This window comes from Pteropus medius, unplaced genomic scaffold (genome assembly GCF_902729225.1).
Source record: "Pteropus medius unplaced genomic scaffold, Ma_sr-lr_union100, whole genome shotgun sequence".
Taxonomy (NCBI): Eukaryota; Metazoa; Chordata; class Mammalia; order Chiroptera; family Pteropodidae; genus Pteropus; species Pteropus medius.
The window spans coordinates 18,071,341-18,098,045 of record NW_024342473.1 but is presented as its reverse complement, the minus strand read 5'-3'; the positions used below and the strand labels follow the sequence as shown (position 1 = coordinate 18,098,045).

The following is a 26,705-nucleotide window of genomic DNA, read 5'->3' as shown; positions in this document are numbered from 1 at the left end:
GTATAAAGTTCCTTATAAAAAAAGCAAAATGTAAGTCAAACATAAAACTCAGTTCAAGTAGTCTGAAGGCAAAGGAAAATGAAGAAGAAAGCTGTCAATGTTATGTCAAGGCAGGTACCCTACACTTGCTAAAAAAACAGGTCAAAAATTCTAAAAGATGAAACTGGGGGAATTGGGGGAGATGGAAGCAATCAGTGACAAAAATACAAGTAATATGTCCCACCATTTTCAATCCAGAACTCTGCCTACTGCTGCTTCAGTAAAATGGACAGCACCACAAATGGTGGTCCAAATATTATAAAGAACTAGACATAAAAACTAATTGCCCTCCAAACCCATAACCCCAGTCTAATCATGAGAAAAAAAACACCAAAAAGACTGCAACAGAGGTGTATCCTACAATATATCTTACCAGTACTCCTCTACATTGTCAAATTATCAAAAACAAGAAAAGTCTGAGAAACCATAATAACCAAATGTAATGTGGTATCCTAAATGAGATCCTGGAACAGAAAAAGGACCTTAGGTAAAACCTAAAGAAATCTGTATAAACTATAGACTAACTTAGTTAACAATATTGGTTCATTAATTGTAACAAATGTACATACTAATGTAAGCCGTTAATAATATAGGAAATTGGTAGGGAAAGGAGGTACGGGAACTCTCATTACTGTCAGCACAATTTTTCCATAAATCTAAAAATACCATCTATTAAAAGAAAAGTGGCTTCATCTATAAACGTGAGGATATCTGAAGATTTAGGAAAATCTGACCAAGCTCCTTCAGGAGCATTACATTCTCAGTGAACAATAGTCTGGGGTTAAAAATACAAAATGGCAGGCAAGTTTTTAGTTTAAGATCATCCAATCATTTGCCCAGAAAACATATTGTAAGCGAGCTTCTTCGGAGACAAAATATTAATATGGTGGTTCTCAAATTTTAGTGTACATCAGAATCACATAGAGAGCTTCTTCAAACAAAGATTGTTAGGCTCCACATCTGGAGTTTCTGATTTAGTAGACCTGGAGTAGGGGCATGAATTTACATTTATAACAAGTTCCCAGATAATGCTAATGCTGCTAGTCCCATGGAGTATACTTTGAGAACCACTCTATTAATAATGGTAATATACAAACAAAAATCAAATGAATCCCCGAGTTTTGCCAGTTCTTACTAATGAATGAGAAGGGATCACAAGATTTGTGATAAAATCAACCAACTGTTGAGGAAAAGAAATTTAAAAGTTATAAAACGTGAAATATCATAGGAAAGAGTGAGTTGTACAATCTGCTGACAATGCAAGTAACACAAAAACAGAACAGATTATCAATAAGAGACAAATATCAAAAAATACTACACTATGATATATGCACTCCATGAGATAAATTTGTACCTTAATGACATCATGAAATTGGGTACATTTTAAAATGCAGAAGAAAAAAAAGAAGCTTCGGAAATTGTAAACAGGATATTCATTGCTGGCTTTTAAAAAAGAGCAAGAAATATAAAAGCAAAAACGCAATACAAAAGATGTTAAAATATGCATAACAAATCAGAATAAATTAATAAGAATAGGCATAGAAAAGTGTCTTACTCTGGATAAAGCAGAAGTTGGTTCTTTTAAAGAGATAAAAATGATGTATCTATCAGAAGAATTGCTGTTTATATAGCACAAAAGATGATAGACCACTAATCAAACTATACATGGCAAAATTTCTATTCAAAGAATCTGGGATTTTTTCTCTACTCATCTTTCAAGTAATGAATTTGTATTTCTCTAAAATAAACTACTAAAACTTATTATACTGTAGATCACAGACCCTCACCCCCACTGCTATGAGAAGGAAATCATCCTATCCCAGATTTATCAATGACAATAGTTTTCATGGCTAAGCAAAGACCCCAGTAGAATATGGGCCCAGGTGGTGAGGTCAATGGAGCTATGGGTACAGGGGCCTCCTGCCTGCCATCTCTTTTCAGGCAACACTTCACTTTTGTTAATATAAAGGCTAGAAAAAAAATAAATAAAGGCAGGCTTTCTTTTCTTTCTACCTGCTGCTCCCGACCAGGGTTTCTCTGCTTTCTAACTCACTGAAGAATGGAAGCAAGAACAGTTTTCCCTCTCTGACTCTAAAACTTTCTTTAAAATTTTTAAAAAATTAATAAGTAATTTTTGTGAAAAAAATTAATATTTTGCTTTGGTTTCAGAAATGACTACTATTTTTTTCTCATAAAATTATTTACCTCAGCTACTGAACATACCAAATGTCAGGGTATCTCCCAGTTAGTACTCATTTCAAAATAAAAAGCTGCTTCATCTATTTGTCCATTTATTACATCATGCTAATGAATCTTGCCTAACTCGAGTTGCATAAAGATATTGTACTGGCATCACTTTCTCCTTCCTATACTTTGTAAAATTCAATCTGCCCTGAAAAATACTTTTTGTTTCAAATATCAAGACATAGCTAGATAAACTACCTGAAGGTGCTCCAACCCAAGCCAGACCAAGAACGCCATCATCAAAATCTCGGTCGGTGAAGACATAGGCCAAACAGTAGTCATCATGATTCTGTTCAGAATTCAATTCCAGAAACTTCTCCACACCGATATTTGGAAAACGGAAAGGATTTGTTGGGTCCTTCTCATCAGTAGTTGTATTGATCTAAAATCCAAAACAATGATTTAGATAAGCAATTAATGTTAGCAGAGCCTTAATGTAAGTTTTAGCTCACCTTCTGAATCCACCTGGACAACATGCTTGGGGCCCATGAAAAATTAGGCCTCAATTAAAGCTTCTACAGTTGTTCTCACTAGCCCCCTGCATCCCCGAGCTGATTATAGAAGCCAAAAAAGAAAGAAAAAAGGATGGAAGAGTAAGGGAATTTAAATTGAAAATGTTAAATCTCTGAGCAAGTTTCACCGGATTCCTGAATATTGAACACGGGATGAAAAAACAAGTTCTGCTTTTAAAACTTCTAATAATGCAATTTCTCAAATTTAATCATGTGAGCAAGTCTATTTTAGTGTTAGTCTCCTATATATAGTGACAAGTATAAGAATATAAAACCCTATATTTTAGCTAATTACTAGAACATAAAACAAATATTGAACCCAAGTCTGTCAATTCAGCAGACAAATCATTTTCTTGGTTCTACTTACCTTGAGAGTCTTATGACTCAAACTGCAAGTTCAATTTTTTTCCCTAGATGTGGGCAAGAATTTTATTTTATTTTTTTACTGCCAATTCATTTCTCTTTTTAAGCTGAGTTCCTTCAGACTGCTTCTTTCGACACTTAGCTACCATACTCCTGGTACAAGTTCCTCCTTTACAATCTGTTTCTGATATCAAACTTCTATTAAACAAAAGTTTCCATTTATCAGCCCCCGCTTCCTTTCAGAGACTGATACCTGTCCTTTGAAGTCCTAAAACAATTTGACTTTCCTCAGGTAAGTCAGAGAATTACATACAATACTGTTAATAGAGAATAAAAAGGGGTATATATGAAAGAAAACATTTTTTATAAGGCACACCTCAGTCTTTTAAAACTATCAGTAGCAATGGGAGAATATAACAGTTGATCAAATAAGAACTATTGGTCTTTTTAGGATCCACATACTTCAGTAAAACTAAGGGGCATAGAAGCAGAATGGCAAAAACACCATTGAATGCAATTGCCTTAGGATAGATTTCAGGATATCTGGTTTGTCCATAAACATTAACCAGCAACAATCAGTGATGGTCATTTAACACACACACACACACACAAAAATCTAAAAACAGGCACACTATATATTATAAATAACCCATGCTTAGAGACATGCTATAGATAGATGGCTTTTTCCCACTAAATATAGAAATGAAATTCCTTTATACTTCTGTAATATTGGCTAACAATAAAAATTGCATCAAATTTTAGTGACCTATATTAAAAATGAAATGATTAATATTTAAATATTTGCTAATATAAATTTCAAATTATTTAATGGATCACAATCGTTAACAGGTGAGATTTAAACTCAAGTTTTAATCCCAGTTAAGGGCCTGAAAACAATCAATTGCCACATTACCCATTAATATAGTACATTTGCATCTTCAAAATGCAAATTATTTTACTCAAAAAACTGTGCTTCACTAAAATTTGTTAAGGTGGTCTCTACTTTTCACTACTTTGCATTATATTGCTCTGCCTACTAAACAGCAATATTTATATGACTTACCACTTTTACTCGCTCATTTAAATGTTTGTATGGCTCAAAATATCAAAAGCGATTGATTATGAATAGTTCTTATATTGTATGTCCATAAACCATATTTCATCTTAAAATAATCCAATTTAATATATAATCATACTACTTCTAAAAGGACCACCTTCAGCTATGTCATTAAATATATTACATACATATACTAAAATTATAATCTAGTCAACCATATTTTAAGAAAAATAGCACAAATATAAAGAAATCCTGTGGTAAATACTTTCGTAAAATGATCTTTTAAACTCAGGTTGTTTACTTAGTTTATAAATTCAAATTTTTAAAAGCTGTATACATTGAAAGAATTCACATTTAGAAAATTTGAAACAATTTGTCCAGTTTTGTAACTAAATATTTACTTATATGCAATTTATAACATTAAAACTAATAATCAGTCACTCTGGATCATTATCTCTTTAGGTCTCATGGTCAAATTAATTTAGAAAAACATGGTTTTCTTTCCTAAAGGATTTCTCAAAACTTGAGATATGTTAGTGTGCACTGTGAATTTCAAGAAAAGGGTATAGTATTAAAGTGTTTTTCCAATTTCTGATTTTATTTATCCAGTGTATCTATCTTTCCCTCTCTTGGAGCACAAAATGGGACATATACTGAAATATACTGCATAAGACAAATCTTAAGAAAATGGGGAATAACATCAGGGGAAAAAATGTCAAGTACTTTTTCTGTGGTTATTGAGAGGTTAGGGCTTTCTAACTGGTATATTAATAAGACAAAAAACAGTACTGTCATACCTATTTTGAAGCTCAGATTAAAGTCCTATAGATTTCATTCTTAAATCATAAACTCAGGTATCCCTTCTGTGTGCATGCGCATGTATGTATATGCACAAAAGCCAAGAGTAAAGATAAACTGCATCAGTAAACACAATTTAAACTAATGCATAAAAATGAAGTAAAAAAGCAAGCATTTTTCTTTTTGTAAACATGGTCCTTACTGTTTTACTTTTTTAAATTCTTAATTATTAAAATTCCTTACTCTTATGCGTTTCACCATGAAACTGATATTACGGATTCCGGAGAAGTCTGTGGTCTGATAAATTGTATCGATCGCTTTAACATGACTGGATATCTATCGATTTAAAAAAAGAAAAACATTTTAGATGCAATGTCAAAATGTGAAAAAGATTGTGAATTTTCATTTCCCAAATCAAGAATTATTCACGTTCACATTCAAATTTTAAAATATCTGCATCATATTAAACGAAAGAATGAAAAAATTAGTGCGCCGGAGCTGAGAGGGAAGATTCTGTGCTTTTTCCAGACTCTTCTCTGGTCTAAACCAACATGCACTCTTACTTCAGTCATGTAAAACTTTGTTTCCTTAATCCATCCTACAATGTGACACCTCCATGCCTTTTTACATGCTCTTTCCTTATGCCTAAGGTATTTATCCTTCAGACTCAGCTCAGCTCAAATATATGTCAGATCTTTCTGATAATATCAGGACACTCAGTCATTCTCTGAATTTGGTCTTTCTATTCTGCACTAAAACACATTCTTTAAGTTTTGTTGACCACTTATTACACACTAGGCACTGTATTAGGTACTGGGGATATAATGGTGAACAAAATACAGAAGGTTCCTATAAATTTACAGAGCTTTACTGGCGGAGAGTAATAAAAATATAAAAATACATTCAGATTTTCCTAAACTCTAGAAAGAGATTAACATGGTGATAGAACACAAAAGAATCTTCTGTTTACCCTAGATGACTCTCAACTAAACCCTCTGAATTCTAATCTACTCTGTATATAACCTTCTCATCTACATTTACAAAAAGCACTTGCTACTATTTATGTGAAAATATATATACCTTCACATTTTTCTATCTTTATCCATTTACATCTTCCTCAAAAGGTACTCTTCCTTAAAGGGTAACTTTATTTCTGACCCCAGGCCTTATTACATCTTCAAGAACATTTTTTCACATCAATTTTTCTTTCTCTTTTATCTTACATTGCTTTTCTACTGGATCATTTTTCTCTTACAACACCTCATACAATCCTTATTCTCTTTTTACCCCCAAATATTTCGTATTATTTGTAAGCAACCATATTTTTTTCTATTTTCACATTTCTTGAAACTCTCACCGCTTCTGCCAACCCACTCCTTACTATTCACAATGTTTTCACCCTTACTAGTCTATTGTGAGCTTTCATATACTTCTCGTAACTAGAAATCAATTACCTTTTGTAGTCATTCTCTTTTTTGCCAGTATTATTGAGACATAATTAACAAATAAAATTATAAGATATTTAAAGTGTACATCAGGATGATGTGATATATGTATAGGCTGTGAAGGAGTCCTGCCATCTAGTTAACACATGCAGTCATTCTCTTTGATAGCTCTGCAGCATGACACTATTAGCTATGCATTTTGTTCTGAAACTTTGTTTATTCCTTGGCTAATTATTTAATCCTATCTCTTTAACTATTATGTTTTAGCCCATAGCTTCTCTTCCTCATCCTAGTCACTATATACAGATATTATCTCCCAGTTTCTTAATTTGGATTTCATTCTCTTACATTAAATATGTTTGTACTCTTAAATTCCATGCAGAAAGCTCAAAGCTAATCTCTCTCAAGTTCCATTTCTACATTTTCAACATCCTAAGGGAATGACCACCTGGCTTTTAAACATGTCTAAAATGAAGTTTATCACCACCACCAATATGAGGTCACCATTTATATAAGTGGCATGTCCATCCTCTCAGTCTCAAACCTTAGAGTCACAATGCATTCATCAAACTCACTGGAGACCTTCATTCAACATGAAGAACATTATACTTTCACAAGGGTTGAGAAGACACAAATGCAAATAACATTGTAACTCAGCGCTAAGTACAGAATAGAAATTAAATCCTTCTTACTAAAAGGATTCCTCTATTCTTCTCTTAAGACCACAAATGAAAATTCAACCCTTTTTTCAAAGCTAAGCTCCAGTCATCACTTCCTTCAGAAAATTTTCTTACAACTCTCTTTTGAATGACACTAAAATATCCTAACTAGTCTTTCACTTATCTATGTACTTATCTTACATATTTTATCAAATCACAATTGAAAATACATCTTCCTTATTTTTCCAAAATGAGATATGTGCTAACTTTAACTTTTAAATGAAAATATAGGTATAATGATACAATATGAGGAATCTTAAAATAGTAGGAAAATTATAAATACCTGGGCAATCACAGCTTCTCGTGTTCCATAATATTTAAAGAACAGATGATCAGTCTGAATATAAAGCTGACAAGTATTTTTTTCAGCTGAAGTTGTACGTTTTTTCCTCAAAAGTTCTGGACCATTAACGGCATGTTCTTCTTTATGTTTCTACATATCAAAAAGAGTTATTTCTAAACATTAGCATGCTTCGCTATTATAATTTTATTTAGTTAAGAATACACATTATAAACAATTTCATATTCTGCTTTATTATATAACACCACAGGCATTTCCCTATGCCATTAAAAATTCTTCATAAATATTCTACTGCATACATGATTTATTACTTATGCAAGCAATTCTCTCACTTTTAAACATTTTTAAAATATACCTTTTAATAAATATAACCATTTGACTATAAAGCAAATTTATAGTACTTTATAATACTTTGATATCTTCTTCTACCTCACCTCTATAGACCCCATCTATCACCTAGCCCTATCAAATTTGTCTCCTAAATACCTAAAGAACCTGCCTATTATCTCTGGCTCCATCACATTAACTCAAGCGACCATCGCTTATTACCTAGAGTACTGCAATAAGAGCAATGTAATCTATCCATATCCACTAATGACCTTCACTCTATTCTCCATATTGCAATCTTTTCAAAATGCATACTTGAAAATACTACCCATATATTTCAATGACTTCCTATTACTCTAAGGATAAAGCCCTGAATCCTTTATACACACCACCAAATCAGCATTGCAGACTCTACTTACCTGTCCAGTTTCTTCCCATCCGTATTACTTCCCAGAGAGATCCTATAATACTCAACTCTAGCTCTCTGTGCTACAGCTACACAGGCCTTCCTTCTAATCTTCCAACACATACTTTGTCTCCTGCCATAGTCTTTGCACATGCTAATGATACCTTTCCTGATCTAGTTAACTTCTTCCTTCAGACTTAGCAAAGGTCAATTTATACATTATACCACCACATAGAACCATGTACCCATATCTCTTATACAGAGCAAACTTACAGTTTATTGTGTGCATATTTAATTTCTGTCCCCCACTCGCCACCTATTACTTCAACTACTAAACCTTGAGTTCTAGAAAGAAGATACTATCTCTGTGTTTGCTTTTCACCATATTGCTATCACCTAACACAGATTTGGCAGGCAAACTGGACACTCAAAAAGTATTTGTTTGAAGAATTACCAATGCTATTGAATTCAGCACTTAAACATTTGTTTACAACTAAAAGTATTTTAAGTGGGTTTTGATGACACAGTAATAGAGAATTCCAATTAAATTTTAGATCAGAGTTCCTATCCTTTTTCTACCTGAGGAACTTCCATTAACAATGTATATCTCCTACAGACATCTTCTCTCAGCTTTTGTTTGTGTAAAAAAAGATCTTTAATTTGCCCTCATTTTTGAAAATTATTTTCACAGAACATAAAATCCTAGTTTGACAGTTTTTTCCCCAACACTTAGAAAATGTCATTATCTACATCTTTAGTTTGCACTGTGTAATGAAGTCAGCAGTTATTCTTATATTTGTTCTCCTGTATATAAATGTACCTTCTTTCCTATGGCTGCTTTTATTTATGATTTTCTCATTTTCAGTGGTTTCCAATAATTTGATTACAATATGCCCTGGTATATTTATCTTTGCCTTTATCCTACCTGGGTTTCTTTGAGCTTCTTGGGTCATAAATTTCAATTTTTCTTCATATCTCAAAATTTTGAAGACATTAACTTCTCAAATATTTTTTCTGTATCCCCCCTTCCTCGACTCCAATTACTTTCTCTCTGTGCTTAGATCTGGATTTCTATTGTTTTATTCTGCTTTATTCACATTTACCCATGCTGTTTTCTGCAGTAACTAATTTGCTCTTAAGCCTATCCATTAAATTTTTCAATTCAGAAAATATACTCTTCAGTTCTCTAAGTCATATTTAGTTCTTTATTATAATTTCTATTCTATTTTCTGTTATTCTTTGAACATAATCATAATAGTTGTTTTAAAGTCTTTGTGTGCTAATGCCTGTAATTTTTTATTCCGTTCCTACCTGGGTGGTTTTTCCCCTGATTATGGATCACATTTTTCAGTTTCTTGTCATCTAGTATGTTTTTGGAATGCTGAATATTGCAAATGTTAAATTATTGAGTATCTACATTCTGTGTGCTCTTTTAACAAGTATTATTAAGCTTTGTTCTGACAGGCAGCTAAGAGTCACCTTGACCTTTTCGAAGTTTGGTTTTTCGTCTTAGTTAGGGCAGGTTTCCAGTAGCCTTTCACTCTAGGGTGAAGTTAACCTACTCCTAGCATGGCTTAGGATCTCTATCAAGTATAATTTATGATTGTTGTTTAGTTCATAGATTCCACAATAGTTTTTCTTTCTCTGGTAGTTTTCGCATAGAATCTCATCTTGTGCATGCACGGCTTAGACTTTGCCCATAAGTCCAGATACCTCAGTCTTCCTGAATTTTGACCTGTCTCTTTTACTCAGAAAGATTTCCATGTACTTGCTCTTCTCGAGATCTCCTTCCTTGTGCCATTCCTGAAATTATGCCTCCAGTCAAAAATCAGGAAAATTACAGAAATGTTTATTTCTCCTCTCTGAAGACTCTTAATTCTGCACTGCCTGTTGTCCGATGTTTGACAACAACTGTTTCATATACTTCACTTAGTTTTCTAATTGTTTTGTTTTGTTTTGTTTGCAAGAAAGCTAGTTGGATACCAGTTACACAATCACAGCTAGAAAGGAAAATCTCTACTTACTTTTTAAACTAAGAGTTTCGAAGTTTTCAGTTTAGACATTTAATACTTTAATTCATCTGAAGTTTTGTTTTGTTTTAAATATGGTATGAGATAGAGATCCAACTTCAACTTTTTCCAAATGCACATTTTTTTTCTGCCTCTATTCAATGGTCTCTACTATTCCTCACTCATTTGAGATTCTAACTCTATCACACAACAGTTTCATATATGTATGGGTCTGTTTCTGAGCATTCAATTGTACTTCTCTGCTTAATTTGTTCATCCCTTCACTAACAGTACACTCAATTACTATAAGTTTCTATATCCGCTAGAGTAAATCCCTCTTTCCTGCTTTTACTTTTTCTTAGCTTTTACTTTTTCCATAAAACATTTTAGACCCATCAAATGTGGTGAATAACCCTTTTGCAATCTGTATTGGAATTATATTGAATCTACAAGTCAATATGGGGAAAAAATTGATATTATTTATCATTTTCCATTAACATGGTATGTCTCTCCATTTATTTAAAATTATTCTTTAACATTTCTTAAGAGTTTTATAATTTCCTTAAATAGGTCTTATAATTCTTACATTTATTCTTCGATACATGATATTCTTGATACTATCATTAATGATGTCCCCTCTTTCGTCACATTTCTGGTAGTCTGCTGGATATAAAGAAATGTGACTTACTTTTGTATATTAATGTTATATCTAGTCACTGTTAAGCTCTACTATATTTAACAATCTGTAGTCTTGTCCTCTATCCACATTGCTGATACCTTAGTATAAGCCACAATTACTTCCTAACTAAATAACTGCAGCAACTTCTAATCAGTCTCCCAATCTCTAACCTGGCACCCCACCTGGGAATTAAAAATTCTTTACTAGTCTTACTATCTTTCTAGCCTTTCTATATAGGCATACTTCAGAGATACTACATTTTCAGTTCCAGACCACTGCAATAAGTGTGTGTGGCAATAAAGCGAGTCATAATCTTTTTGCTGGTGGAGAGTCTTGCCTTCAATTTGTAAAAATATAACATCTGTGAAGTATAATAAAACAAGGTATGCCTGTATACTGTTCCTCCTGCCTTTCCATCTATTCATGGCTAACCTAACTCTTGCTTATTCTTTCGGTTTATGATTACTGTCCTCAAATACTTCCCAAGCTAGGTTAACGATTCCTCCTGTGTATAGAGTATCACCCTATAGAGTATCACCATGCTTAATACTCTTCTATCTGTTACTACCTTCAATTGTTTCTGTGTCTCCAATTAAACTATAAACTTTTTGAAGACAAAACTTCATCTTAATCTCCACATATTACTAGAACCTACCACAGTCTCTGATATTTGACAGATCAATACACAGTTGTTCAATGAATGCAAGAATAAAATCTCACTTATACTTCATAGATCCACCTCAGAGAATTGTGTATGCCATGTTACAGATCAAGAAATACACAAATCTATATTTGTGACTTAAGCAGCTCAAGAAACATTATTCTACCCTACTACTTTTAGAAAGGATATCTAAATTATATGATGTTTTATCATAAAAATTTTTTTAAACTTGTGCTTTGAATAACTATAACCCTATCACCTATTACTAAGAAAAAGGAGGTCAATAAAAGAACAAAAGAACAATAGTCAAATAGCAAAACATTACAATTAAAATATCAACAGCACTACAATTTTTATTAGGGTGACTATCTCAGTTTTCTTAGAGACACACAACTTTTATTGTTAAAAACTGGGAAGTCCCAGGCAAACAAGGGAAAGTTGGTCTAATTTTCACACTAATACAAATACTTACATTTATAGAAAAAACAAGTTCAAACTGAATATTTTATAAATTTTACAATAAAACATGTAAGACAGAGTATGTTTTGGACATGCAATGTAATATTTATTGAGTCATGCAGATTTGTATTCAAATCTTAGCACCACATAGCTATTACCTAGCCTCTTTGAGCATTGAAAATATATAAATATTTTCCCGCAGTGGTACAAATCTTTCAGAAATTCTAGAACATACATTTTAATGTAGAAACACATGCCTAAGATCATTTCCATTTTTTAAATGCAAGCTAGTATTAAAATCCGTACCTGTGTTACTTCCTCTACACCAGTCATCTGGTATTTCCTCATCCTTTCAAATACTGAATGATCTGCACAGCCCCCCTGTGGACCATATTTATGGGGATAGTCTAAAACACAAAGAAGAAATATCATTACTATCACATTTAGATATTACAAATTATCTTATAAATGAAAATTTGTCATAATTAATGAAAGCTATAAATGCTTACTGAGTATCTATAGGAAAGGAATTATGCTAGGCATTCTAATTTCAAGCCTGGCAGGTTCCTAAGTTCTCCCTTAATAAAACATTACTGGTCTCTAGCTCTTTATCATCTGGATGATTTGCAAATTCTAAAAAAGGACAATAATTATTGTTTATTGTGGGTTTAACTTTCCCAACCTTTCCCATTGCGGATATATAGAGCATCTTAATTTTGCAGTTTTCTTCATTTTGTAATTTATAACTTTCCCTTCAAACATATTAAATTTCCTATGCTGCAAGTGTACAAAACCACCTCAATCTGAACTACAGTTAGGCTAATATAATATTTAGCTTAAACTCTTTTCATGAATACCAACTGGCCTCAGAAAAGTGACCTAGAAACATGTTCCATGGCAGAGTAGAAGCAGACAGAGTTTAAATTTATTCAATATATAATTCAAGCAAATGCTTTATAGAACAATAATTATTTTATAATTTTTCTCCTTTTAAAAATTAAACAATGATTAATTTATCTTTAAGTAAATTAGTTCTATTTCCAAATAGCTATTCAATTTAGTTTAGTCATTAAAAGTTTACTCCACTCTCTCAAAGTTCACATACTTCTCTGTTGTTAATGTCCTGCTTAGTTCATGAACATATTTTATAATTCAATTTAGTAACCATAATTAAGAAAATTGTCAAAACACTAAGACATGAGTGTGCAGAGAAGCACTGAAAAAATCCTTAAGTAGCTTATAGATGTAATACACTGAATTAGAAACACTGCAGGTAGTTTCTTGAGAAAATTTAGAACCTAAAGTTGATACTAGGGATCTATTTCATTGGAAATATGAATTAAATACTACAATCCAAATCTATACTGACAAGTAGAAGGTAGGGGTTATGAACAACATACCTACACTGATATAACAGCTCTGATTTAAACTTTAGTTTTTATCAGGGGTTAAGACTGCAACAGCTGTAAAATTCTAATCAATAAATGTGAAAGAAATGACAGACATAAAAGTTATCATTTTACAACTCTACATGTATAAGTTAATTTTGGCAAAGATCATCAATAGGTGCTAAAACCCGGAAGATATGAGGTAACAGGATATTCATAGTCTCTGAAAGTCTCACCCCACTGATTACTTATAATTGTAAAGAAAAAAGGCACCTTTACACCAAAGAGATATAGTGATTATCGTTTCATTTACCAAGTGATCAAATTAAGCACTACTAATAGTAGGACAACCTGATATTACGTGCCTCCTGTTGTGATGCAGTTAAGAAACATTCAGCTTCACCTGTACAATATCCTTGCCAAAATGTTAACTGAATCTAACCACGAATAAACCAGACACAGTAAAACTGTGGAACATTCTATAAGTCACTGCCCTAGACATATGAAAAATAAAAAGTAATGTTATTAATAAAAGAGAAAAAGTTGAGAACTGGGGTTTGGGGAGCCTGGTAATTAAGACACAAAAAGAGACATAATATACAAATAGCAAAAAAAAAAAAAAATTTAGGACAACTGGAGAAATTTTATTATAGACTATAGTAAATGATATATAAAATTAATGTTAATTTTTTAGGGGTGAAACATGTTATTCAGAGATGTGTGCTTAAGTATTCAACAGTGATGTTTCATGATGCCTGTAACCTACTTTCAAATGGTTGCCCAAAAAAGTGTGGTGGGGAAGGTATAAAATGTTAAAAAATGGCAAATCTGGGGGAAGGAGGTATGTGTTCATTGCACGATTCTTTCAACTTTTTTTAAGTTTGAAATTGTCAAAATAAAATTAGGACTAAAAGACTGTATTATCACTGGAGCAAGTTCAAATGATTTTGAAATGGAAAACTAACACAACTGAAGTGATGAACAAGAAAAAAAACTCATATATAATTTTATTGTTTCAAAGGCTGGCTTCAGAAAGTGAAAATAGTGCCATACAACATATATTTAATAAGAATCTACCACAAAAGCTGAGAAGTTTTACAGTGTAATATGCCAAAATTTTCGATTCTCACGATTTAGTAGATTTTGGGTCTTATCACTCCAATGCTTTCTTCTGCCACTATTTTTTAACTGAAAAATGTCCCAGTGAGCCTTGCCCAGATTCTTAATGGAACCTAACTTGCCTGAACCACCAGCTAAAGAGGTTCCTCCAGTCTATGAACATAATATACAGGCATACTCATAGACAAGTGGACATACACTTAAGTTCTTTATTCAGTTAACAGACTTTAGATCTCCTGGAATTTTCCTACTTGTTTTAATTATGTAAAGCCAAGTTCATAGTTTGATATAATGTATACATCCATCATTTTGTGCTATTTTACCCAATATTGAGAGAGTCTAGTCTCCAACAACTAAAAAAGTGGCCTGATTCTTTGGCTAGTTCTCCCTTAAATCATGGATAAGAAAATGGTTTATCTATTTCTTACAAGATAAAAATGTGAATAAGGAGGAATCCTTCTGCTGACACTGGCAGTAACTAAGCAGATAAGTACAAAAATGTTCTCAGACTTCTGATATCCATAGTATTTTGCCACAGAAAATGGATAAGACTAATATATTTTCAAAAGCTTATTTTAATGTCTGTTTCAATGTGATAAGCAACTAACTTATGATTCAATTAGTATGTTAAGTTCTTATTTTTCCTTTATGGATCAGTTTGTGGTGCCTTAATTTAGATTTCTTTATAAGACAATACCTAATAATCTATTTTACCATTTACCTTATGCTAATTTAAGTTCAATGATAAACACATATTTAACAACTTTTGATGAAATTCTTAGAGTCGAAATTAGACATCTCCCACATACACACACAAAAAGAGCTATTTTAAACTACAGTTCTAATTTATCATTAAGTTTCTTAAAATTATCTTAATAGCTTCCATACCCAAAGTGCTCTCTCTCACACATGGACATGAGCACAAATACAAGAGCATGGCTACTGATGACCCCCGTCCTCCCCGCAAAAAAAACTATTTAATTTAGCCTTTAAAAAAAAAGCTCCGAGATTAAATCATTATAGCCAGTTTTGGGATGAACTTCTCTTAAATGTCTACCATACCTGGTCTCCCCATTCCTTGTGCCTCACCACTACCAAATATATATTTTTTAAAAAGTATACAGGAGCTAGGGAATAATCCATTTACAAAAATATACAACCTTTCCCAAAACCCTGCCTAACAGTATATCAATTACGTAACTAGTAAAAAAAGTTTTTAAATGCTCAAAGATTTTATTTAAAAAAACAATTTTACTCTTGGCACAGTTCAGCAGTCATTGACCAAACGGGTTCCTCACTTTCCTGAGTACAAGACCAGACTAAATTTCCCAGCCTGCCTTCCAAGCTAGGTGTGACATAACTGAGTTCTAGTTGGAGGAATGTAAACTGTAGAGAAGTGCACTGGCCAGGGTCTTCCATGCTCTTTTCCTTTCTGAATGGCTGGTAGAAGATACCAGGGAACAGCAATATAGTATAGCCACAAAATAAATAGCCTGGATTTCTAATCACTTATTGAAGAAAAGCTCCATGATAACAACACTCACATTAAACTGTTACACAGTGAGAAATGAGATTTTAGTGCATTTTGTCACTGAATTTGGGGGCTGTTTGGTACTACAGTTAGCAATACCTTAATATATGGTGAACACTTTTGTCAAGAATAGAAGAACTTATTTTACATCCACTAGAATTTGGCAAATTTTCTTATCACAGCCAATACCAAAATAGTGTTGGTCTAGTGTATCAGAAATTCTTTAGCAGTGCTGGTCTTTGTTATTGTTTTCTAAATGTCTTCATTTAAAACTAGTTTTCACTCACCCCAAGATACAACTTTTGCCAAAAAATCAGTCATATAGTTGAGACTGAAACTCACAGTACAGTAATAATTCCATCTTTTAACTAAAGATAGAGGCTCATAGACTCTCTAACACCCAGATTAAATATATTGCACACTTAGAGAAGTGCTATTATTATTTTTCAAAAAGTTTTTCAAAAGAGGATTTAATCAATGCAAAATTTTCAGTTTCGGAAAGCAAAAAGCTTTGAGGTTCACTAGCAATCTAGTTATAAGTCCACCACATAATATGTCAAAACAACATTTTTGTTTCCATGTATAATTTAGATCACTTAAATGTATTTCAAGATATGTCAGTTGAAATGCCTGATTTTATTCGAATTTGAGAAATAACAAAGATCATAATCTGATCATGATAGAAATTAGGATTTACCTTCATTCAAAGTATACTATGAAATATATTTTGAATCTGCTCCTATGCAGGCACAAAAGAGCTACTGCAAAGTATTTCTGAAAGCGAGGATATTATAGCTTCCAAAGTCTGTACATGGTATTTAACTGAATATCTTACTAAATTCAAGAACAGAACAAAAATACCTCTATCTTAAACAACTGTAACATCATTTTCTTTAATGCAATGATAAGGGAAGCCAAAGAAGAATATATATGTCTGATTTATATATAATCAGCAATCCCTCAATAAGATATTGGTAATATAGCAAGCACACTGAAACTCTGTGTCATCAATACATTGGCAATGAAGCCGAGCATTTAAACATGTCAGGGAGGAAAAATTTCTCCTGTACCCTCTAGGCTCTTTTGGCTGGTCTAAAAATTAAATTGACAGGAGGCAGATTAACAGGAAAAAATAAATTTAATTCTGTACATAGAGGGACTCCATTAGAATATAAAGCCCAAAGGGCAGCCAGGTAACTGAACAACCTGAGCTGAGGAGAAGGGGGAAGGGGCCTGGGACTTCAAAGGGAAAAAGAAGATTCACAGAGAGAGGAGAATAAATGTTTCTATCCCTTGCAGAGACAAAGGGACGCAGAGAGGAATGTAAACAAACAGGTCTTGCTAAGTTTCCCCCAGTCCACTACATCTTGCTCATTCATATTCCTTTCAGTTATTATTCATATTCAGTTATCTGTGGTGACAGCTCCCTTCCTGGAGTAAGCCCCTTATCAAACTTCTTTCAAGCAGTGAAGGGAGAGGTAAAAAAAGAACTTTGTGAGCCTTCTGTTTCTTAAAAATAATCAGCCTAAAATAATCCACACATTTGGGGTGGCAAATTTCACTCCCCTCCAAAGATTAAGATTAAGGTAATCAAACAAGTAGTGTCTAATGGGTATCTAATTTACTTGATAAAATATATAAAATTGATATATTTATTTACATAAATACATATACACACATATTTGTAACACTGTATCTATACCAATATCACACACACACACACACACACACACACCCAAGTGTAGATTTCTACCACTTCTCCACACAGTCAGAAGTCAAACAAGTAGCAGTGTAAAACCACACCTCCTATAGGCTAATATTAGCAGGAATTGAAAGGAAGCCAGCAGAAACTTAAGAACAGAACCACGATCACTCGTGGTCTAGATTCAATAAGATTCCCTGTCCCTATTCACCCCCAATAGGTTGCATTTGACTGGAATCAAGAGAGTATCTATGTTTTAGAAAATCACCTCTACTGGTCCACTGTCTCACAGGGGTCAAGAAAATCCTTATGTAGCATTCCTCACCTCCATCAGGATGACTCCAGCAAGAATCAAGGGAGAACCCCAGAACTCTTCCTGTTCTTGAAAAGACAGTCCCCTGCCCCCAACTTCACTAAACACTCACAGTTATTTACCACTTTCTGCCTTGGGATCATCAGAACTACTCTCATTGTGGCCCAGCTTTCATAGACAGACATGAGACTATGCTACCAACCACTCCAACTTATAGGTATTTGCTGCCCCCCAAGTCATTACTTCCCTCTATTTCCTTATTTTTAGCTCCTAACTCATTGTCACTCTCTGACACTACCCCATCATAATTCTCAGCGAATCCAACATTCAGTTGATGATCCTTCCAAAACACTCACACTACCTTTTTTCTGATGGTCTTCTCCTACTTCAACTTCTCACCTCTATGGTCATACTTTTGAACCTGTCATTACTGATAACTGAAACCTCTTCATAATCTCAACTTCCAAATCATACTTTCCACCTCTTATCTTTTCAGAACATTCCCCCTCTGGGCTCCAACAATTCAACACCACCAAGACCTTTCAATCTATCGATGCTATTACCTTGTTCACTACCTTGTTCTCTTTCTTTTCCCTATTTATCTTAAACCCTGTAGTGAATTATTGTTATAATTACTCCATTGCATTTGTCTTAAATTCCCTGGATACCCACCAACCTCCCAACTGTCAACCAAATCCTATTTAAGTTGACTCTCTACCTACACCCCTGCAGCTGAATGGGGTTGGAGAAAAACTAGTAACAATGACTACTCTAACTCAAAAATCATAATCTGTAACCTCAAGCAGTTCACTTATGCCACTTGGCAATGATACTGTATTTCCAGAGTCCATTCTCAAACCTATTTACCTAGTTAACCACAGGCAGTCTTCACTTTGCCACATCAGTAGAAATAGTTAAATTGACTATGCAAGCTGAAACTATGCAAAGTGATCTTAATAATCAATGGGAAAATTGTTCTATGACATTTAACATTTTTTATCAAAATACTAAAATTCTCTTACATTGTTTATAAATATATAGGGGAATGAAAAAATAATAAAACTATTTATTCAGTACACTGTAATTTAAAACATTAGCAATAACAAGAATTAGGATATTTAAAAAAGTGTTTTATTTCTTTGTAAATTATCTCTTATATATCATACATTAAAGACATATATTCTTTCTGAAAGCTTGATATTTAGGATGAAAGAGATATTTCCAAAGCAAGGAAGCAGTATTTACATATACATCAAATTCTGTCAGCACAAAACTCTCCCAATAATTTAAAAAAAAAAAAAATCAAGTATAAAATCTTTCTTATATACTTTCAAAACTTCTAAAAGAGCCTATTTTCCCTGGTCACCACATTAACTATGAAAATGGACAATGACATTTTCTTTTTAAAATTACTGACAATATAATCCCATTTCTAGAAAAAGCCTTTGTTCAACTAATGAATAAGTCCGCACTGAGATGCTAAATCATAGGTTGCACTGTAGTTCCCCAAAAAAGGCCAAACAGCATGTTCTTTCACAAAGAATGAGTCATTGGTGTAGAATATTCTGCCTATTTAAAACAAAGATCAGTTTTAAATCTATTGCCTTTCTTCCAATTCCTTTGTATGCCAACTTCTTGCTTCTGTTTTGTTGTAGGAGGTACAAATACAAACAATACATATATTGTGATACTGCCTCAAGCAGGAAATAGCTCTAGTTAATTCACTCCGGGAAAGAGGAATATTTATAGTTCAGATTCTCTGCCCAACAGAACCGTGCATAAAACACCCACTTCTCACTCCATACTAACTGCAGTAGACCTTGCATTCCCACTGCTCCTAGCAAGGCATCACTCCCCACTATATGACTGGCAGGTTAGGAATTTGACTGCATAGTCCAAGGCCTTGCCTATGAGATGTAATCACTCCAAAACTTGGTGTAATCACTCCAAAAACACACTATGAATCATCAATCTAATCAAATAATCCAACTTTGATTATATTAATTGAATATAAAATAGAGTGATTCCACAGACAGATAATGCACAAAATGTTGCTTTGTTAACATCTGGAGGTGAGTGGGGTCCTTGTCCATGAAAATGCCATTTACTCCCAAAGTTGCCAAAACTCAAAATGGATTCACTGAAGGAAGAGTAAGCGGAAGAGTAGGCTTTATTTTTTTTTAGGAGAAATGATGAGTTTGAAGTTATTAAAAACAAGACAAAAGGCCCAAAATGGAGTCACCTACTAAGCCCCATGTCACCAACACAAGACCTAGTTACAGTTTAAGCTTCTCCCAGAAATGGAATCTTTCACCAGTCTATCAGGAATCACCTAGTCAGCACTAGTGCAGTCATCTACCTGACAGACCACTGCCCTCCCCTAAAGGAAAGTGAACTTGACACAACCAAGCACTTTTTGCTGGTATGACTTCCTTGTTCCTGCTCCTTTCTGCCTACAGGTCTTTCATTTTGTACAGTTCCTCAGAGCTCCTTTCAACCTGCTAGATGGGATGCTGCCTAATTCATGAACTGTTGAATAAAGCCAACAAGAGCTTTAAAATTTACTCAATTGAATTTTGTTTTCCTAACAGAGAGATGGAAGAATAGGTAGGGAAGACCCCAAAAGTCCTTTCCCTTCTAATTCCAGAGGGAAGGAGTCCCTTTCTCCCTAGTAACCATTCCCCATCCCCCTTACCCAGTCTACATTTGGAGAGGGTAAGCATAGAGCATGAGAAGAGGGGTACAGTATGACTGTCCCTGGGAAGGAGAGGAAGCTGAAGATGGCCCCCTTTTCCAAACATACACTCATAACATTGATCTCCCAGGAAACAGAGGTGGGAAGCTGGGCCATGAACATCTCTCCCTACCCCTGGTTTTTAATAAGAGTTAGTTTTAGAGGCCAAGCAGATAGATTATGGACATTAAGTTAGGAGAAATGTTGTTCTATTATTCTGATCAATTACAAATAGAATCACTAGACTCTCAAGTGCATTAGGACAGAAACTTTACCCTGTTTATCACTGTACCAACAGTATCAGAAAATGTCTTATACAGATTATGCACTCAAATAATGTTAATTAATAAATTAATAAATCATTAAACCTATAAAACTGAAACATGTAATGAAAACTAGTAACACACTGACTTAAAAGTGACCATTATTTCTATTTACTCGATTTGGAACTGTATATACCTATACAGAGAAAACAGGTGACTCCACACCAAAGATGCCAGTTTATTTTCTTTTCTGAAGTCCCTGAACTGTAGCAGCTAAAATGAAATATTGCTGTAGCCAGAGTAATAGCTACCTTTTTCCTATCATCACAGATTCCTATCTCTAGCAGTCAAAAGTCTATCCTATCTTCAAAGTGCAAGTCAAATGCCACTTCCCCCAGGACATCTTCCTAAAGATCTCTAAGGCTTTCTCAGTGTGTACTACCCTCAGTGCTTTGATGACATTTTAGTTACAGCATTTATCATAGTCTGACTCTCTATTATTGACTGAGAATTCTCCTAAAGGTTTTTTTAAAAGTCTCAACCCTTGCTGTATATTCACAAATCAATAAACACTTGCTGAATTTAATTTTTCAGTCAGCAACAGGTTTTCATGCCTCTTTTCAAAGGTCATCTGTTTGCCAAAGACCTGTAAACTACTAACTACAATAACCTCCTTTTAGCCTGCATTCTACCTGCAATAACTGTGAACTATCTCCCATTTTAAATTGTCTCTACAGGGAAGTGTGTTCTAAATCTCTAACTACTTTACAGATTGACTATAAAATAGGGCATATTCAAAATTAGGGCCCGTATGCACAAAAATTTCCTAAATGTACGTCAATGATATTCTTAATTGCATTAATTTATTCATAAAATAAATCATGGGAGGAAAAACTATTATTTACCAAATATAAGCGATACAGGAATAAATGACACAAAACATACACTCTCAAAAAGCTTACAATCTAGCTGGAGTGTCAGACTAATATTCCATTTAAATATTAACTTGCTAACTGTTTATGTTCCCTGCAATCATCCACAGTTCACGAAATATTGGCTGAATGTAACTTACTCATTTAGTCAAACAGTGGTTTTCCTTCCATGCCTCTTCTCAAAGGTCAATCATATGACCAATTGCATGTAAAATGCTGGATTCAAAACATTAGGAGGACTCATCAATGCATAAGCAGCAATAAAGAGAGAACACTCAGAACCGAGGGGCCAGAAAAGGCTTCTAGGAAATTATATCTGAATTGTATTTTGAAGGATGAGTATGGGTTTGGGGAAGAAAGAATCTATATAAAACCAGCAAAAGAAATTTATCTTCTCTAATCAATAGTTGCTAATATGAAAATTTTTTTAGTCATATTGTTTGTAATAACCCCAAACTGGAAATAATCAAAATGTCCAACAACAGGCAGATGCATAAACAGATTATGTTATATATAATGAAATATTATTCATCAATAAAAAGAAATAAACTACTAAAACACACGACATAAATGAATCTCAAAACAACTGTGCTAAGTTAAAGATGCCAGATTTTTAAAAAAGAGTATATGGTATATAACTGCATTTACATATAACTCTAGAAATTGCAAACTAACCTGCAGATTAGTGCCTAAGGAAAGAGGGGTTGGAAAGGAGAGAAAGATTACACTAAGTAGGAGGAAGCTTTTGGGGGTGATAGATATATACACTGTCTTGATTATGGGATAGTTTCACAAATGTATACATATGTCAAAAATTATCAAATTGTATACTTTCCATTTAAGCAGTTCTGTCAATTTTTCCTCAATAAAGCTGTTTTAAAAATATACCAACTAGAGAGATGTGACAACCAAATATAACGTGTGAACCTTGACTGAATCCTATTTGGTTTTTTTAAGGGACACTTTTGTGGAGCAATCAGAGAAATATACCTACAAACTATAATACCATGATATTATAAATCAAGATTAAATTTCTAGGTATAGGACTACAAAATTTATACAACTGTCTTAAAGAGTCATCTGCCAATATATATTGAAATTTAAATGACTGATAACACTACTTCTAGGAATTAATCTTAAGTAAATAATCATACAAATGTTGAGAGGAAAAATTATGCACAATAATGTATACTGAAACAATGTTTAACAGTGAAAAACAGGAATCAATCTAAATGTCCAATTAGTTGATGGGGTGGTAAATAATACATTCATCAATGAACAATGGAATATTATGCAGCAATTTTTTTAAAAGGCAGAGCTGTATTTATTGGCATAGAAACAAATCTAAGATATATTATAAATAAAATAATATGTAAGATCTGAAAGACTATTCACCAAAACATTAATGGTGTTGAACATACTCCATCTTCTACTTAATTCACATGCCAAATATTTATTTATATTTACATAGTCATTTGATAATCAGCAAATCCAAAAATATCTCCAGCTTTAGAGAAAAAGTAGTTTGGAATTATTAAGTTTTGAAGAGATAAGGGATACTAATGATAAAATGGGGTCTAACACTCTCATTTTACATATGAAAATGAGACTCAGAAAAATTTGCTTATCACTAATTTGTCGTATGATCTGGAGCAAATGAATTAAACCCTGAAATAGTTTTAACTAGTTCATCTACAAGGTCCCATAAAACCATGATTCTAAGACTCTGGTTGCTGAAACCAGTAAAATCCACATCAATAAATTCCTAGTGTAAAGTATGAATATAAATATAAGATAACAAGATTGCTTATGCAGACTATCTAATCTCCATGAACAGAATTTAAAATTTTTATAATCAATCAGATATCACAATGCCTCTTTAGGAGCAGCTCTTTGCATGACCCAAGTCCTGAACCAATGTCCTCAGTCACACTCTAAAGATCACTGGTATAAACATCAAGCATTGAATTGTGCTATAACAGATGTAAAAGACTTGAGTTTTAGCCTCACTTATAACTAAGAAATACACATACTCTTAAATGCTATTTTTTCTAGTTTTTCTGTAACTTATTACTCATAATAGTTGACCTGAAATGTAAATTTACTCTATTTTTCAGTAGTGAACATGGCTACACTTCAGGAAAATCAATGATACCAAAAATAAAGAAGTCTTTGCTTTCTCCTAATTCTTTTTAATTCCCACCATAATTGTCTTCACTGTCATTAAGTCCTTTGACTTTTACTAGCCTTTAAACTAGTCTTTCCTAACAAAATGTAAGCAAAAAAGCACTACGGTGGAAGCCAAGAGACACAGATCCTTGTCATGACAACATCTTACACAAGTTGCTTAAGATTCTTCAGGCTTCAGAAGCCATCATCTTCAAACTTAGGGTTTTGAAGTAATTCTAGAGCCTTTTACGAAATACTAAAATTACAGATTTTTATTAAATTCAGCACTACACCAACCTTCTGGTTCACTCCAAACAAGTCTCTTTTCCATGAAGTTTGCTGACTAGGTATGGTGAAAAAACAATCCCCCCCACCCCACTACCACCAAAAAAAAATACCCTTATTTGCTAACTAGGTATGATGAAGAAGCAGTGCGCCCTCCCCCAAAAGAAAATCCTTATGTTTAAAATGCACGTGGTTGTGAAGTCTTAATCAAAAATTTTCCAATTCATTCTTTTTACTAAAAAAAATTTTGGAAAAACTTTTTCCAAACCCTCAAACATGACAGTATATGGAATACTATATAATTAAAACTGCATCTTTAAAGCAATATTCAGTGTTTAGGAGGAAAAATAATTTTCCTTCTACCCTCCTAAATTCTTTTGGCTGGACTAATAATCAAATTAACATGAGACAGATTAACAGGAGAAAATGACCAAATTTATTACGTGTGTACATACAGGGGTTCCATAGGAATATGACACCCGATGACAGGGGGTCGTGGTTTAGGACTTCAAAGGACAGGAAGGCAATTCATATCTAGATAGAAAAGATGGGACATAGAAAGGATTTTGATCAAAGGCCTTGCTAGGCTCCACCCTAATAAACTTAGTTCATATTAAACAACAGTTATCTATAGTAATAGTGCCTCTCCTGGAGCAGGTCCTTTACCTAAATTCTTTTACACAGGGGGAAAGTCAAAGGTTCTTTCTGAGTCTTTCATTTCTTAAAAATAACCAGTTTAAAATAATCGATATCCTAAAAGGCATATTTTGGGGTGGCAAACTCTGCTTCCCCTCACCAAATTGTACAATGAATTAAATTTCTTATTCAATCTCTTTGTAAAAACATTTTAAACACTCCAAAACAAAATCATGTTTTGTATCTCAGGAGAAAAAGAATAAAATTTCCAAATTTAATTTTACTTCCTCGTATCAGTTTTCAAGCTGTTTTACAGTGTAAAAGCTTTTTTATTTTTAAATAATCTTGTATTTCTGAAAGGATCATTCATACAGCTAAAATATTTTATATTTTAAAATAAATATACATATGCAAATATAAATATACATACATATATATGGCAACCAATGAGAAAAGGTCTTGATCTAAGATTTTCTCAACTTGAGTCTTATTTATATAAATAAAATAGAATAAAGTTTCTGAGTGAATAATATGAAAAGTTATGCATATTTTCTCCAATTCTGCCAAAAAGAACTAAGCTCCTCAACTGTCTCTTTTTATCTGGTTTTTAAAAAATGTGTTCTTAATTAGTATCTTATATTTCAGATTAAATAGTTTTTAAAATAGCTACCATTTCTCATGGCCTTCTCAACTTTTCTGCATTTGTGCCTATAAAGTGTTTAGAGAAATAAATTTATATTTCCCAAGAGATTATCTTGGCAAAAAGGCAAAGAGGTATCATTGATACTTCTACATTTTTGTATTTCTTTTAAATACTGTCACTGTGCTTAAGAAAGTTCAGTATTTAAGATCAGTGCTAAGTAAGGCAGGTAAATTAAAACATACACTGTGGGAGTTTTGAAGTTGTGGGCCTTTCTAATCATAGCCTTAAGTCATTGTGCTTGAGCAATATTTATCAATCAATCAGGGCACTCCATTCCTCAATCTTTCCAATTGTCTAGCATTGTTTTCACAACTCAATATACATAAACAGATTTTCAAGCTCCAGACTGGACCTTAAGTATGGCTAGAACACTTTCTGAGCCAGTCCTCAGAATTTCCTGTTGTTTGTGAAATGACATTATCAATCTGATAATATTTTCCAATTCAATTCTTCTTTCCCTCTTTTTCTTCTTTTATCCTTCCCTCCCACTAATGACACAAAAAGAGTTGGAAGTCTTAGCGACTGTGACAAAACTCATTTATGTCAACAGCTTCAAAAACATAATATGAAACTAATTGATTTTTAAAAGGTTTAAAAGCAATATCCTGATGTTTCCACAAATGAGGCAGCTTCTACATAAATGAGGCCTTCACCTTGAAATGGTTAAAGTTTAGTGATCTTGATTTTTCAGAATAAGAAATAAGGGGTCGTTCCACTGAAGTACAAGGGGGGAAAAAGCAACAGATATAGTCATAGCTAACACACATGCTGAAAACAGGAATGCCCTGCTGCTACAAGGCACAGGTGAATTCAAGCTCTCTGGGCTTTTCTACAGCACACAGGAAAATAAATTTGAAACAAAAAGAATAAACCCAAATACTCTTATGCTGCGGTTTTATATATTTACTTAA

General features: G+C 33.2%; 1 protein-coding gene across 1 annotated transcript in view; it reads right to left on the bottom strand.

The window, feature by feature from the left end:
- Positions 1-26,705, bottom strand: part of ADAM10 (ADAM metallopeptidase domain 10) — a 110,567-nt gene that overhangs the window by 29,847 nt on the left and 54,015 nt on the right. Inside the window, exons 5-8 of the mRNA XM_039865472.1 lie at positions 12,326-12,426; positions 7,461-7,610; positions 5,257-5,349; positions 2,482-2,665 (exon numbers count right to left, since the gene is read on the bottom strand). Coding sequence (XP_039721406.1) covers positions 2,482-2,665; positions 5,257-5,349; positions 7,461-7,610; positions 12,326-12,426 — 528 coding nt within the window. The remainder of the gene's footprint in view (positions 1-2,481; positions 2,666-5,256; positions 5,350-7,460; positions 7,611-12,325; positions 12,427-26,705) is intronic.